The 13,534-nt window shown below is 36.2% G+C and overlaps 2 protein-coding genes and 1 pseudogene across 2 annotated transcripts in view; 1 reads left to right on the top strand and 2 right to left on the bottom strand.

The window, feature by feature from the left end:
* Positions 1–6,946, top strand: part of LOC106310761 — a 12,459-nt gene extending 5,513 nt beyond the window's left edge. The window contains exon 2 of the mRNA XM_013747980.1: positions 6,664–6,946. Within this exon, the coding sequence (XP_013603434.1) occupies positions 6,664–6,695 (32 nt within the window). The 3' untranslated portion in view covers positions 6,696–6,946. The remainder of the gene's footprint in view (positions 1–6,663) is intronic.
* A 90-nt stretch (positions 6,947–7,036) lies between these two features.
* On the bottom strand, positions 7,037–7,675 carry LOC106310112 (SKP1-like protein 13). The gene has a single exon (XM_013747320.1). The coding sequence runs from the start codon at positions 7,617–7,619 to the stop codon at positions 7,161–7,163; it is 459 nt and encodes a 152-aa protein (XP_013602774.1). The 5' UTR covers positions 7,620–7,675; the 3' UTR covers positions 7,037–7,160.
* A 4,263-nt stretch (positions 7,676–11,938) lies between these two features.
* On the bottom strand, positions 11,939–12,471 carry LOC106310111 (annotated as a pseudogene).
* Between the last annotated feature and the right edge of the window lie 1,063 nt (positions 12,472–13,534).

Consider the following 13,534-nt stretch of genomic DNA (forward strand, 5'->3'; position numbering starts at 1 on the left):
CCTAAAAGAAACCCATCAGAAGTTGATAACACTTAGCAAAATGAAGCCACCTCTTTAAACACGTGTTACCAACTCGGGATAACACATAAGTCACAAACGGTGCCGAAAAATAGAACTTCTTTAACGCCGCCGGCGAGCATACCAAACATCACGAAAGCTCCTTCGACATGAGCACCGGCGCTAACCGAGTAATAGTCTTGAGTTATCAATCAATTTCTTCAAAAAGAAGTAGGAGCTCTCATCCTCATCTCAACTCCATCTCCTCCCAGATAATCTTCGCCATACACTTCCGACGAAGTCCGCTTCACACTGAACGGCAGTGGTCGTAAGGCCGCTTCACCAATAATTTTTACTGCAGTAATTTCTATAACATGTGTGAGAAGATAACCGCTATTAGTACATCATATGGATAAAACAATATCTATCAATAAAACTCTCTAAGCACATATATATATATATATATATAAAAGACTGTTTCAATAGAATCTATAAAACTATAAGCCTATATATACAAATGCCGTTTCAATTAGAGTAATTTACCTGGTACTAAAAGAGATGAGAGAAAAGATGATTCGAAGAGCTGAAGTACTGACATATTTATACCGTAAACACACACCGCCATGCCGACGTGAACCATACATTTAAGAGACCCCATCGTGGCCGATCGAGTTAATGGAATTAATCACAGAAGCCATCGGGCCGTTTCAGAGATCGGGGAAGCAGAACAGAAGAGGAGAGAGAATGAGAGACGAACCTGATCCTAGATTCCTCCCGTAAGAACAATTTGGGTTGACGATTGATAATGGTCCACCGGGCCCATTGGGATAAAAATGTAAAAGATACACGGGCAAATGAATAAGCCTAACAAACATAAAAAAACGATTAAATGAAACGGTGTGCAGCGAAGAAGCCTCGATGAAGTGTTGCGTTTCGTATTTTCAGGACACGTGTCAACACCATAAAGCTCGAATTTATGCGCTGGCAGCTGAGGTGGACACCCTGGGAGAGAAACAAAACCTATTAAATATATAAAGATATTTACATTTTTTTCCAATTATATATAATCATCATACTTTTGACATAAAAACAAAATCACCATACCTTTTTTTATAGAGTTGTGAATTGCCTTCTTTTTGTCTTATATGTTGTGCAGATTGATGAATGTTCTATGAGAAGTTTCACATCATGTTAGTGAGAACAACTCTTGTTCTATTGGAAGAGATTGAGTGGCTTGGTGTCAGACTCAGAGTTTCTTATTTCCTTTGACCAAAAAAGTATTATTATTTCCATTTTTTTTTCTTTTTCTTTTCACAAACCTAAACATGGAAAACTAATTACACCATTTAAGGAGGTTTAAAATCAGTTAGCTTCTCCATTTATATTTTGTACTCGCTTGGTATTAAGGGTTAATTTAGGAAAAATTAGAAAAATAAGATACTTTGAACTTTGATTTGTCACAATAGTATTTGTAGAAGATGTTTTAGGAAATTAGGATTTTAATTCCTGTAAATACCATATTACCCTTAATTTTGAATTATTATTATAAATTATAATTTTCGTAATTGATTTTAAATATTAAAATATTAAAAAGTTAAAATAACAAAAATTTAAAATAGACAAAAGGGAGACGTGGCCACCCCTATACCCTAATTTTTTTTTTCTTCTTGTCTTCTCCGCCGCAGAGTCGTGGCTCTCTTCCATGGCGATTTAGGGTTCAACGGAGAGAAGCCACGTTCTTCGTCGGTGTTTCATCTGCCCGTAATCTCTAATCTCGTCTTTGTAAACACAACAATTGGTTCCTGGAATGTGGCAAACCACACCTGTTTTTACACATGTAATTAAGTCCCATCACGCGTTGGTTCTCCGACCATATAAACGTAGTCAAAACTGATTCTCATGTGTTTTGTCTTCTGCTTTCTTTCTGCTGTGTTTATTGTTCGGTTTTATGCATGATAAAAACTGGTTTATATACTTGTTGTTCTGACTTTTTATGGTTTATTGCTGCTCATCAGGTTGTTGATTATCTGAATACTGCAAAAGAATCCCTTCTGATGAAGATGGCGTGGGAGATGATGTACCCTAAGTACAAAAAGGTATTTTTGATTTCATCCTGTCTTTGATCTTCTTGATTTCTGCTAACTGTTATGTTGACGTTCTTGTTAATGATACTTACATTTTCTATCGATTATCAAGGAATGCAGAGGAAACCTACAACAGTGAAAAAGAAAGATCCTATTAGTAAGACTGCTACTCCTCCTGGTAAGAAAACTTCTACAACGACAAGCCTAAGCAATGCAGAAAGCAAAAAGAAAAAGGTCAGTGCTACTCTTCCTCCAGCTCGTTTCCTGTTATAGTTTGATATATCTTTGGATCTTCTTTAGATTTTCATCTGTAGCTAAATTTCTTGTGTCTTCTTGTGTACAAAGACTTAGTGCATATATCAATTTGGATGTCTTGGATAAGCTATTTGATGATGTAAGTTTACCCCCGTCTCTCTAGCATTATCTGTCACATTATCTAGCCTCTTGTTTCTTTGTGTAATCTCTTATGTGGATTCACTTCTGTGTAGGATAACTCTCCAAAGATGACTAAGTTGGAGAACCAGTTGTTGTTGGTGACCAAGTGAAAAATTCACAGCAAAGCAGCGAAGAAGAATGCCTTTTGGTACCTAAGGGTTCTGAAGAAGATGCACCAGAAGAAGATAAACCAGTCTGGAACAAGGATTACAGTACTGAAGAAGCTAATGGAGGAGAGGACGAATTCTATGGCGGAGCTGATCTTGAATATGAAAATCAAGATGAAGCAGAATATAATGAATATATTATTTGGTGATCTCATCTTACATTGTGAATTGATCTCAACAACATTGATTATTATTACTTTTTTGACAAAAATTTCTGAAATTACATTCATCATCTTTCCCAATCTAATAAATGAAAGTCTTCTACACTGTTCAAAAGAGTGCGTCTCTATTTTGTTGTCCTCTGCAGATAGAGTAGTAGTTTCTAATGGACTAGTAGTTTCTAATGTTACCATTCGACCACACCTTTTTTTGTCTACTACGAAACTCCACTCTTCACTGCGACTAGACATCCATTCACCAGATTTAACATAGATTAGAACCATGTTGTATTGATAGAGAGAAGAGATGATTATGTGGATGAAGAAGAGAGAACACACAAAAAACGAAGAGAAAAAGATCGTGGGAGAAGGAGAAAAACGTGGGAGAAAATATTTTATGAGATATTTAGGGAAGATTTAGTTTAGATTTAGGAAACATCTTTAACCGAATATGGAAGTTTCCATATTTTCCGGATTTCCCATAGAATATATATCCTAGCTAACTCAGAACACAGTAGAGTAGATGTGAAACATATTCTTCCTTAAGCGCCACATAAGGTAAAAGACAGAACATGTTATGACACAAAATATAGATAAGGTATATCACTGTGTTGTGGTTATATGTCGTTATCAAGCTGTAGGTATACTGAAGACACATTTCTTGATTATAACTTTTCGAAATATAAATTTGTTAGATTATATAAGAAATGCTAGTTTACATTGTATACCCAAAATAAATCTATGTATAAAACTTAGTATCCGATTTATAAACTGTAGATGACCAGAATGAATATTGTAACTGTATCTAGAAGATAAAATAAAATATGATTCCACTTAAAAAAAAAACTTTTAAACATATATATTGTCATACTTATGTTTCCAATAGTTTTCATATTTTTTGGGGAGAATTGCCAAGTGTGACTCAAAACTTGGAGTCAAACCCAAAACAATACCCCAACTTGGGTCAAAGGCAAAAGTAACCTAAAAGGCTATTGAAATTACAACTATCCCCTTGTGACCAAACAAAAAAACGGAATTTTTTTTACGTTTCTACCCCTCGCAAGTCGTCTGTTTAGACGACTTGAAAATAAGTCGTCCAGACGAATTAACTGAAAGTCGTCTGGACAGTTAGTCTTAAACATAATTTAAAAATTTTGTAAAAAATATTTTGATAAGTGAAAAATGGGAATTATGTAATTAACATATGTCTTAGGAGGTATAAATTAAGATATAACAAATTTCAATTGTTTTCAGCATAGATGAGTGAAAGTAGTGAGTCATGATATTCTTAAGTTTATGTTTCATCAACATATGTTGTAGTATTGTATGTGTTCTTAGGGTTAGATTTTGGAAAGCACTAAAACCATTTTTGAAAATTTTTAAAATTACTTATGCGTGTTCATTTCTGTGTATAGTAAACACTATTTAAGTATAATTTGATTTTATAACGTGGTTAGTTAGTTAATCTAGTCATTTTAGTTTAGGGGTTCATTTTAGGGTCTAGGACGACTTAATATTTTGTCGTCTGAAAACAGACGACTAAATATTAAGTCGTCTGTTGTACATTATCAGCCAGAATAAGTCGTCTAAACCGGACCAAACCTTAAAGTTTACCAATGTAATTTTAAAGCTAACCGGATTATTTACCCAATATATAAGGTGATTTTTATTTTTTTTGTTTCATTTTTCGCGAAATTCAGAAACCCTAACAGTTCTCCCTCTCAAAGGCGATTTCGAATTCCCACGATTTCCGAACAAACCATCGTTCTCAACATCGGCTATCTATCTCACTTCATTCTCACCGTTGTCGCCGCAGCTTCTTCTAACCCTAGCGCCGCCGATTCCTCTAAACCCTAGCGCCGCCGATTCCACTATTTCCGAACAAACCGTCGCCCTCGCCACCGTGGTCACCAACGTTCTAAACACTAGCGCCGCCGCTTCTTCTAAACCCTAGCGCCGCCGCTTCTTCTCTGTAAACCTTAGCGCCGTTTCTCTGTAAACCCTAACGCCGCTAAGTCATCAATCTCGAGGAAAAGATGAACATAAAACGTTGTCTCTATCAATTTACTCATTCTCACCGTTTCACGTTTATTTTTTCAGATCTATAACCGCAATGACGAGTACTCCAACTCCTTCTGCGACTGGAAGACTTGTAAGTAATTTAAGTCGTCTACTAAGTCGTCTGGACTTATATTGTTGTCTTTGATTATTTTGCAGACAAAAAGGATGGATATTCCAGAACTCCCCCGTAGGTTATACACATCAGGGGAAGAACCAGAAGCCCACAATAGCATTTCGTATCATACGGATAACAGCAAGTTGCATACTGCTCTTAGGAAAGCTCTTACTGATGACGAATTTGAAGAGCTCAAGGAGTCGAGTTTGGGAGTTTTCATCAAGTTCAAGGAGCAGGGATTTGGTTGGGCTTCAAGGCTGGTTCACTACATGCTCAGTTTCAAGCTGGACATTAAGAAGAAGTATGAGATGTGGTCTCTCGTTGGTCCAGAACCTTTGAGGTTTTCACTGTTAGAGTTTGAAAACCTCACTGGTCTAAACTGCGAGTACATCGAGGACCTTGAGACACCAAAATGTGACGTTACCCCAGAGATGGTTTCTTTCTGGGGGATGCTGGGAGTTCATCTGGAAGCTGGGCCAACTACTGATCAGATAATAGCAGCACTGAAGAGATGCGGGGATTGGTCCAGGGAAGATCGCAAGCGGCTCGCGTACCTCTCCATCTTCACTGGATTCATTGAAGGGAGAAAGTTTTCAACCGCTACACGATCTACTCTGGCAAGGCTAGTGATGGATTTAGAACGGTTTGAGAATTATCCATGGGGGAGAGTCGCGTTTAAGGTGCTGATGGACTCTTTGTGGAACAAAGAAATTGCTGGCTGTTACACCGTGGATGGGTTTATACAAGTTCTTCAGGTCTAGACGTACACAGCTATGCCGGAATTGGGTGCTAGTATTGGTGGTCCCAGAGCAGACAGTCCGTCTCCACCGATACTGGCTTACGAGGGCAGCAGAGGCCGCAGATCAATGAAAGCTGCTATCTTGAGTCAGGTATTTACTTCAATCCAAAAGACTGCGCAGACGACTTATTATAAGTCGTCTGGAAAGTCTTCCATCTGGACGACTTATTAGACGACTTATAATAAGGCGTCTGGAAAGTCTTCCCAGCTGGACGACTTATCGGACGACTTAATTAAGTCGTCTGGAAAGTCTTCCATCTGGACGACTTATTAGACGACTTATAATAAGGCGTCTGGAAAGTCTTCCCAGCTGGACGACTTATCGGACGACTTAATTAAGTCGTCTGGAAAGTCTTCCATCTGGACGACTTATTAGACGACTTATAATAAGGCGTCTGGAAAGTCTTCCCAGCTGGACGACTTATCGGACGACTTAATTAAGTCGTCTGGAAAGTCTTCCATCTGGACGACTTATTAGACGACTTATAATAAGGCGTCTGGAAAGTCTTCCCAGCTGGACGACTTATCGGACGACTTAATTAAGTCGTCTGGAAAGTCTTCCATCTGGACGACTTATTAGACGACTTATAATAAGGCGTCTGGAAAGTCTTCCCAGCTGGACGACTTATCGGACGACTTAATTAAGTCGTCTGGAAAGTCTTCCATCTGGACGACTTATTAGACGACTTATAATAAGGCTAAGATATGTCCAAAACTGTCCAAAATATCAGAAGTCATATTGTGACGAATAAAAGTTCAAAGTGTCTTATTTTTCTAATTTTCCCTTTAATTTATACAAATCACCAAAAGAGATGCGTGAGTGTGACGTAACTGTATTGTCAAACAGAAAACCTTGGTACCAGAGAGCAATGGCGGTGAGTCAGAACTAGTAGAGAAAGATCATTGACAGAAGATTTCTTAAAACACAAGCTTCACATATACAAAAACTTCTTCTGGATATATATGCAGTTTTATCATCATATCCTATGTTTTCTTGATCTTGTTTAAGATTGATCAAGAATTGCCTTTTCTTGTTCTGCACGCCAAAGACGAGTCATGTTTAGTGAACACAACTCTCTTGTTCTCATGGTTATCGATGTAACGATTCTACTATAGTCCGAGACTTTGAAACCCAATGCAGAAAGCATAAACTCATACGATCAACAACAACTTGCTTTATAAGACTTTCTGTTCATCTAATATCGATCAAGAACACTGTTGATATTATCAAAATCAAAAACAAGAAAGCCATGTTCAACTATTATCGATCTAAAGATCCGTAAACACAAAGATTCGAAAAGAAAAGAGTAGCTAGGGGTTTAGATTAACCCGCTCATTCATTCATCAATCAAAAGCCCACTCGTTCTCCTTGAGAACCTCTGCTTCCTCCTCTGCTGTGAAGTCGTTCACGAGGCCGAACATTGCACGAATCTCCTTATGGTCTTTGCATGCAGCGATCACGTCAGCGACTCTCTGGCAAGCGAGATCAAAAAGACCTTTGATGTTTAGGTAGTTCGCAGCCATGAGGAGATCGTAGACCGTGGACAGATCCATTTGCGTGATGAACTTATCGTCCCACTTCTTGAGAGCATCACCGGAGGAGGAAGAAGAATCGCCACCGTCGACGACGACGTGATTCTTGCAGTATTCAATCACTAACTTGAGGATTTTGCCTGTGACGTTGGTGATCGGGTATTCACGACTGGCGCAATCTTGAACCATAGGCGACAGTATCACTGATTGAAGTACGACCGCTTCGTCAACCACAAATAAGAAACCGTCGGAGCTCTCCAACGTGAACATCGTCTTACCTTCTTTGCTGCGTGGCTGTTTTCTCGTAAGAAGATTCTGAGGGGAGATGAAAGAGTTGAGAGAGAGCGAATGAATCGTAAAGCTATGAGCCTATATACATGCATATTGGTGTATTATAACTTTATAAGCCTTGAGTAATGCGCATAAAAAAAAGGGCAAATATCTATTAAAAGAGTCAATTATTTATGAAATCTTATCTATTTTGTAGTTTCAAATTGTAAATAGTTTTAAGTTAAAATCATCAATATTAAGAAAGTGGTTACTTATTAAAAAATAACATTTAATATATAATTTCAACCAATTATAAAAAAAATTACATAATTTAATTGGTCATACAATATATAATAAATAGAAAAGTCTCATTGAAATGTTTTTTTAACTTGTATATGTTCTTTGTTGACAACTTTTAATGGTATTATGTCTTCTGTTCCCAATTTTATAACCTTGAAGATCAAAAATTTATCAAGGAGTTATTTTAAAAGTGAAGCCAGCATTCTTATGATGTACTATAATGTAAACGTTATGTTCATCATCCATAATAACATTTTGACATATAGTCTCGTCTTCCATTTGAAAAGGCCATTGTAATATTTTAAAGAACATTTTCAGACATTGATTAATCAAATCACCGAGAAGAGAGTTCTGATTCTTTTTTACTTCTCGAGTTTTCATTTCATCATGGTTGCCATCAAGAATCCTCTCAAATTAGAAGAAAAGGTTTATTCCAAAGCATATGCTTAAGAATATCCAAAGAATATTCGTTATTGTATTCATGTTCTTGTCTGTACTTTCACATTCCCAAACTTGTTTTTATACATCTCTAACTTCCATGAAATCTATCGGTTGATTACTCTCTTTTGCAACCCTTGAATGTGTTTGTGATTGACATCTATGCATATTGATCATCCTCGTGTTGATGATCGATTCGTTTAGATGACCATCAACAAATACTTTCATGGTTTTGCATCTCCTCTTGGAATCTATCTGACGTTTTTAGCATCTCTTGTAACCATTTTCTGTAGGATGTTGGCCGTTCAAAACTACTTGCAACACGTGGACAACCTAAAGCAGCTGGAGAATAATCAAAAAAGCTTCCTAAGGATGATGATGATCTTCGTTTGTAACCTCTCTGACATTGTTTTTCTTCTTTTTGCCGTGGTCACAGGTGGGCTCATGAAAAGGAATCTTGTTATTGTGTTTGTTGAGTCGGAAGAGAGTTAAAAACATGTTTAGAGAGAAAACCTACAATCTCTAGAGCTTGCTGAACAGAAAATCTGTAAACCATTTGATAATTAGTATTGGTATATATTAAATTAAGTTAAATTTTTGTGTTCTTCGTGAGCTTTATGTTCATCATCTATAAGAACATTTCTTCTAGTAGATGTTTGTTTCCATATGAGTGGTAAGTATATGATAATCACATGAAGAAATAGAAATAGAAATAGGACCGGAAGGTCCGGAAAGACAAGTCAACGAAACTAGTTGTTAGACCATCTCCAATGGTGTTCTTAGCAATATTAAAGTAATTTTTTTTTAATTTTTTTTGTTTAAATAGTTAAGAACTCTTATCAAAAATGTGTGTTCAATAGTGTACTCCATTTAGGAATTCTTAGGAAAAAAAAAGATTTAATTTTTAAACATATGAAATTAAAAAAATTTATTAATTGCATGATTAAATATAAAGATATAATAATAATTAATTTTCATCACCAAATTTGTTTCAAATATTTTTAATTAAATCATTTTTCAATTGTTCATGTATACGCCTATCGCGAACATGATTCCGAATGCCAAGCATATTACCGAGATTTGTAGGCATGTCGGTATTATAGGACATATTCACCCGCGAACTTCTAGTTACGTCGCCTTCTTCAAATTCAGATATATCGTACTGAGTGTATCCATCTCGTTCATTTTTTACTATCATATTGTGTAGTATGATACAGGTTCTCATAATCTTCCCTATCTTTTCCTTGTCCCATGAAAGCGACGGGTTTTTCACAATCGCAAATCGAGCTTGCAATACTCCAAAAGCGCGCTCCACATATTTTCGAGTTGCTTCTTAAACTTTAGCAAATAACTCTGCTTTACGACCTTGAAGAAGTGAGATAGATTGAATAAATGTTGACCATTTTGGATATATACCGTCTGTGAGGTAGTACACCAAATTATACATTTGTCCGTTGACCACGTACTCTAACCTGGGAGCTCGACCTTGTAAAATGTCATAAAAAATAGGAGACCGGTCGATGACATTAATATCGTTTAAGGTACCTGGAGCACCAAAAAAATCGTGACATATCCAAAGATCGTGTGACGCTACAACCTCTAAGACAATTGTCGGTTTTTCCGATCCACGTGTGTACTGTCATTTCCAAGCGGTTGGGCAATTTTTCCACTCCAATGCATACAATCAATGATTCCTACCATCCCAGGAAACCCGCGTTTCTCTCCAATATCGAGTAGTCGTTGAAGATCCTCTGGTGTGGGTCTTCGTAGATACTCATCTCCAAATAACTGTATTATTCCTTCAGTGAAATTTTCTAAACACGAAATTGCCGTGCTTTCACCAAGTCGGAGATACTCGTCAACCGTGTCAGCCGCAGAACCATAAGCAAGCAGACAAATTGCAGCCGTACATTTTTGCAGTGGAGATAGACCATACCTCCCGGTTGCATCTCTTCTTTGTCGAAAGAATGGAACGTCCTCTGAGAGGCGATGGACTATACGCATGAATAATTCCTTGTTCACGCGGAAACGGCGTCTAAATAAATGTGCCAGAAATATCGGATCTTCGCTGAAGTAGTCATTCCATAAACGGTTGTGTCCTTCTTCACGGTTTCGTTCTATGTAAGCACGTTTCCTTTGCTTTTTGGTTTGGGCCTCCACTATGTTGTTGTATATATCTTCGAAGACATCGTCGAAAGCTTCGTTCAATCTTTCTACGAGTTCATCGGATGAAGATGATGACATTTTTGCTAATCCCTCCTTGAAAAAAAAAAATTCAAGCGAAACGGTTTAGACTCGTTTTAAATTATCAAGCCAAATGATTTCTAAATCTAAAATGGCTAAAATTATTTATTGCAAAGTTTAAAAAATGTATCTATTTGTTATTCACCATATCAATTTATTTAACCTTAAATTCAATCTTTCTTCGAGTTCATCGGATGAAGATGATGACATTTTGCTAATCCCTCCTTGAAACAAAAAAAAAATATCAAGGCAAACGGGTTATATTTATTAATTATATATATAGCCATCTAATGAACTATTTTATGCAACAAAATATATATATATATATATATATATATAATATAAAACATAACAGATCATATATATAAAAATCAAAGATAAAGAAGTTCATTTTGTACTTCGAAATGCATTAGTTGATCATTTGTGGAAAAATTATACTAATTCTAATGAATAATTTAAGTTGATGTATTATTGTGTTTAAGCTATGTAATGTAATTTTATGTAATAAATGTTTTCTTTTTAAACATTTTCGAGTAATTTTATTTATATAATAAAAATTTAATTGTGATTAATATTGTATTTAATATAATTTTTACAATCTGAAAATGGACTGTTTTACAAATAGTATAAATAAAAGGTGATATTACTAATTTTTAAATAAATATAAAATATAATATATTAGGAATATTCTATTTTAAAGTAGAAAAATGAAGTAATACTTTAGAGTAAAACTTAACTCTATTTTGGAATAGAAAATAGAATAATACATTGGAGATGCTCTTAATCTATACTAATCACCAAAAGAGGATGCGTGAGTGTGACGTAACTATATTGTCAAACAGAAACCCTGGTACCAGAGAGCAATGGCGGGGAGTCAGAACTAGTAGAGAAAGATCATTGACAGAAGATTTCATAAAACACAAGCTTCACATATACAAAAACTTCTTCTAGATATATATGCAGTTTTATCATCATATCCTCTGTTTTCTTAATCTTATTTAAGAATCAAGAATTGCCTTTTCTTGTTCTGCACGCCAAAGACGAGTCATGTTTAGTGAACACAACTCTCTTGTTCTCATGGTTATCGATGTAAAGATTCTATTATAGTCTGAGACTTTGAAACCCAATTCAGAAAGCATAAACTCATACGACCAACAACAACTTGCTTCATAATACTTCTGTTCATCTAATATCGATCAAGAACACTGTTCATTTCCACAAAATCGAAACAAGAAAGCCATGTTCAACTATTATCGATCTAAAGATCCGTAAACACATACCAACACAAAGATTCGAAAAGAAAGAGTAGCTAGGGTTTAGATTAACTCTCTCACTCATTCATCAATCAAAAGCCCACTCGTTCTCCTTGAGAACCTCTGCTTCCTCCTCTGCTGTATAGTCACTCACGATGCCCAACGTTGCGCGAATCTCCTCGTGGTCTTTGCATGTCGCGATCACGTCAGCGACTCCCTGGCAAGTGAGATCAAGAAGTCCTTTTGATGTTTAGGTAGTTAGCAGCCGTGATGAGGTCATAGACCGTGGACAGATCCATTTGCATGATGAACTTATCGTCCCACTTCTTGATAGCATCAGCGGAGGCGGCGGAAGAAGAATTGGCACCACCGTCGACGACGACGGCGACGTGGTTCTCGCAGTATTCGATTACCTTGGCGAGGATCTTGCCTGTGACATTCTCAATCTTGTGTTCAGGACCGTTGCAATCTTCAACAACATGAGACAGGAGCTGAGATTGGAGTACGACCGCTTCATCGACTTCAAAGGATTCATCGTCGGAGCTCTTCAACACGATCATCTTCTTCTCCTTCTCCATCGTCTTTCTTTGCTGCGTGGCGGTTTTCTCGTAAGAAGATTCGAGGGAGGATGAAAGAAGTAATAAGAGAGCGAGCGAATAGAAAAGGTGGTGAATGAAGTTATAAGCCCATGCAGTTTATCTATAGGCGTTTACTAGAAGCACACATCAAGTATCTATTGAGACTCAATTATTTATGAATTTCTCAATTATATATTCTGAATGAAGTTATGAGCCAATTCTTCAAATAAATTTATTAATTAAACCACAAATTTTAACTGAGAAACGTAACCGAAACAGATCATTGATTGAAAGTATCCAAGCTTTGTCCAATGGTATTGTTTACATCTTGTGTTGGAAACAATACGTCAAAAGACTCAAAGGTTAGTAAATTAGTTTAGATTTGGGTTCAAGATAGTTTCAAGTAGTATTAAAAAAAAAAAAAGTTGTCTTTTAACTCTGAATATATTTTGCAGGTACAAGAGTCGAGAGTTGGAGCATTTGGTATTAGAATTAGCAAGAGTGAGTAGAGGAGAAGAATCATTGACGTAAGATTGTGAACTCGGGCAAGGCTTCTTATGCATAAAAAACCTTTTTCTACATATGTACACATTGTAACCACCATTCTTTGTTTTTGTAGAGTTGTGGATTGCCTTTTCCTTGTCTTATATGTTGTGCAGATTGATGAATGTTTTATGAGAAATCAACTTATCAAGCACCAAAAGAAGAGTCACTTCATGTTAGTGAAATCAACGTACAGAGATCACATTATAGAGTTTTGAGTTTGTGCCTATTAACCCCACTTGATGTTTTGTCTGGAAGCAAAAGAAACTTGTGTGGTGATGAAACAAAAACGAAACAAGAAAGCCAAGTTCAACTTCGAAAACCTTTCTCATCGTGTCAAACCTTATTATAATCTTTTCATATTTTTCCCTAAAGTTTTATAGAAAACTTCTTAAATCAGCCATAAACAGTTTTCTTTTTTTTTCCCGATTAAATTTAGACTGAGAAAATAAAATAGTTACCTTTTTTTGTTTTAAAGATTGAAAAAAAAGAAGGGAAATTGCATCTAGTAGCTATGAAAAAAACTAAAATTCACAAAATGACTAAAATTTCATTCTCT

The sequence above is a fragment of the Brassica oleracea genome, chromosome C8, assembly GCF_000695525.1.
Source record: "Brassica oleracea var. oleracea cultivar TO1000 chromosome C8, BOL, whole genome shotgun sequence".
Taxonomy (NCBI): Eukaryota; Viridiplantae; Streptophyta; class Magnoliopsida; order Brassicales; family Brassicaceae; genus Brassica; species Brassica oleracea.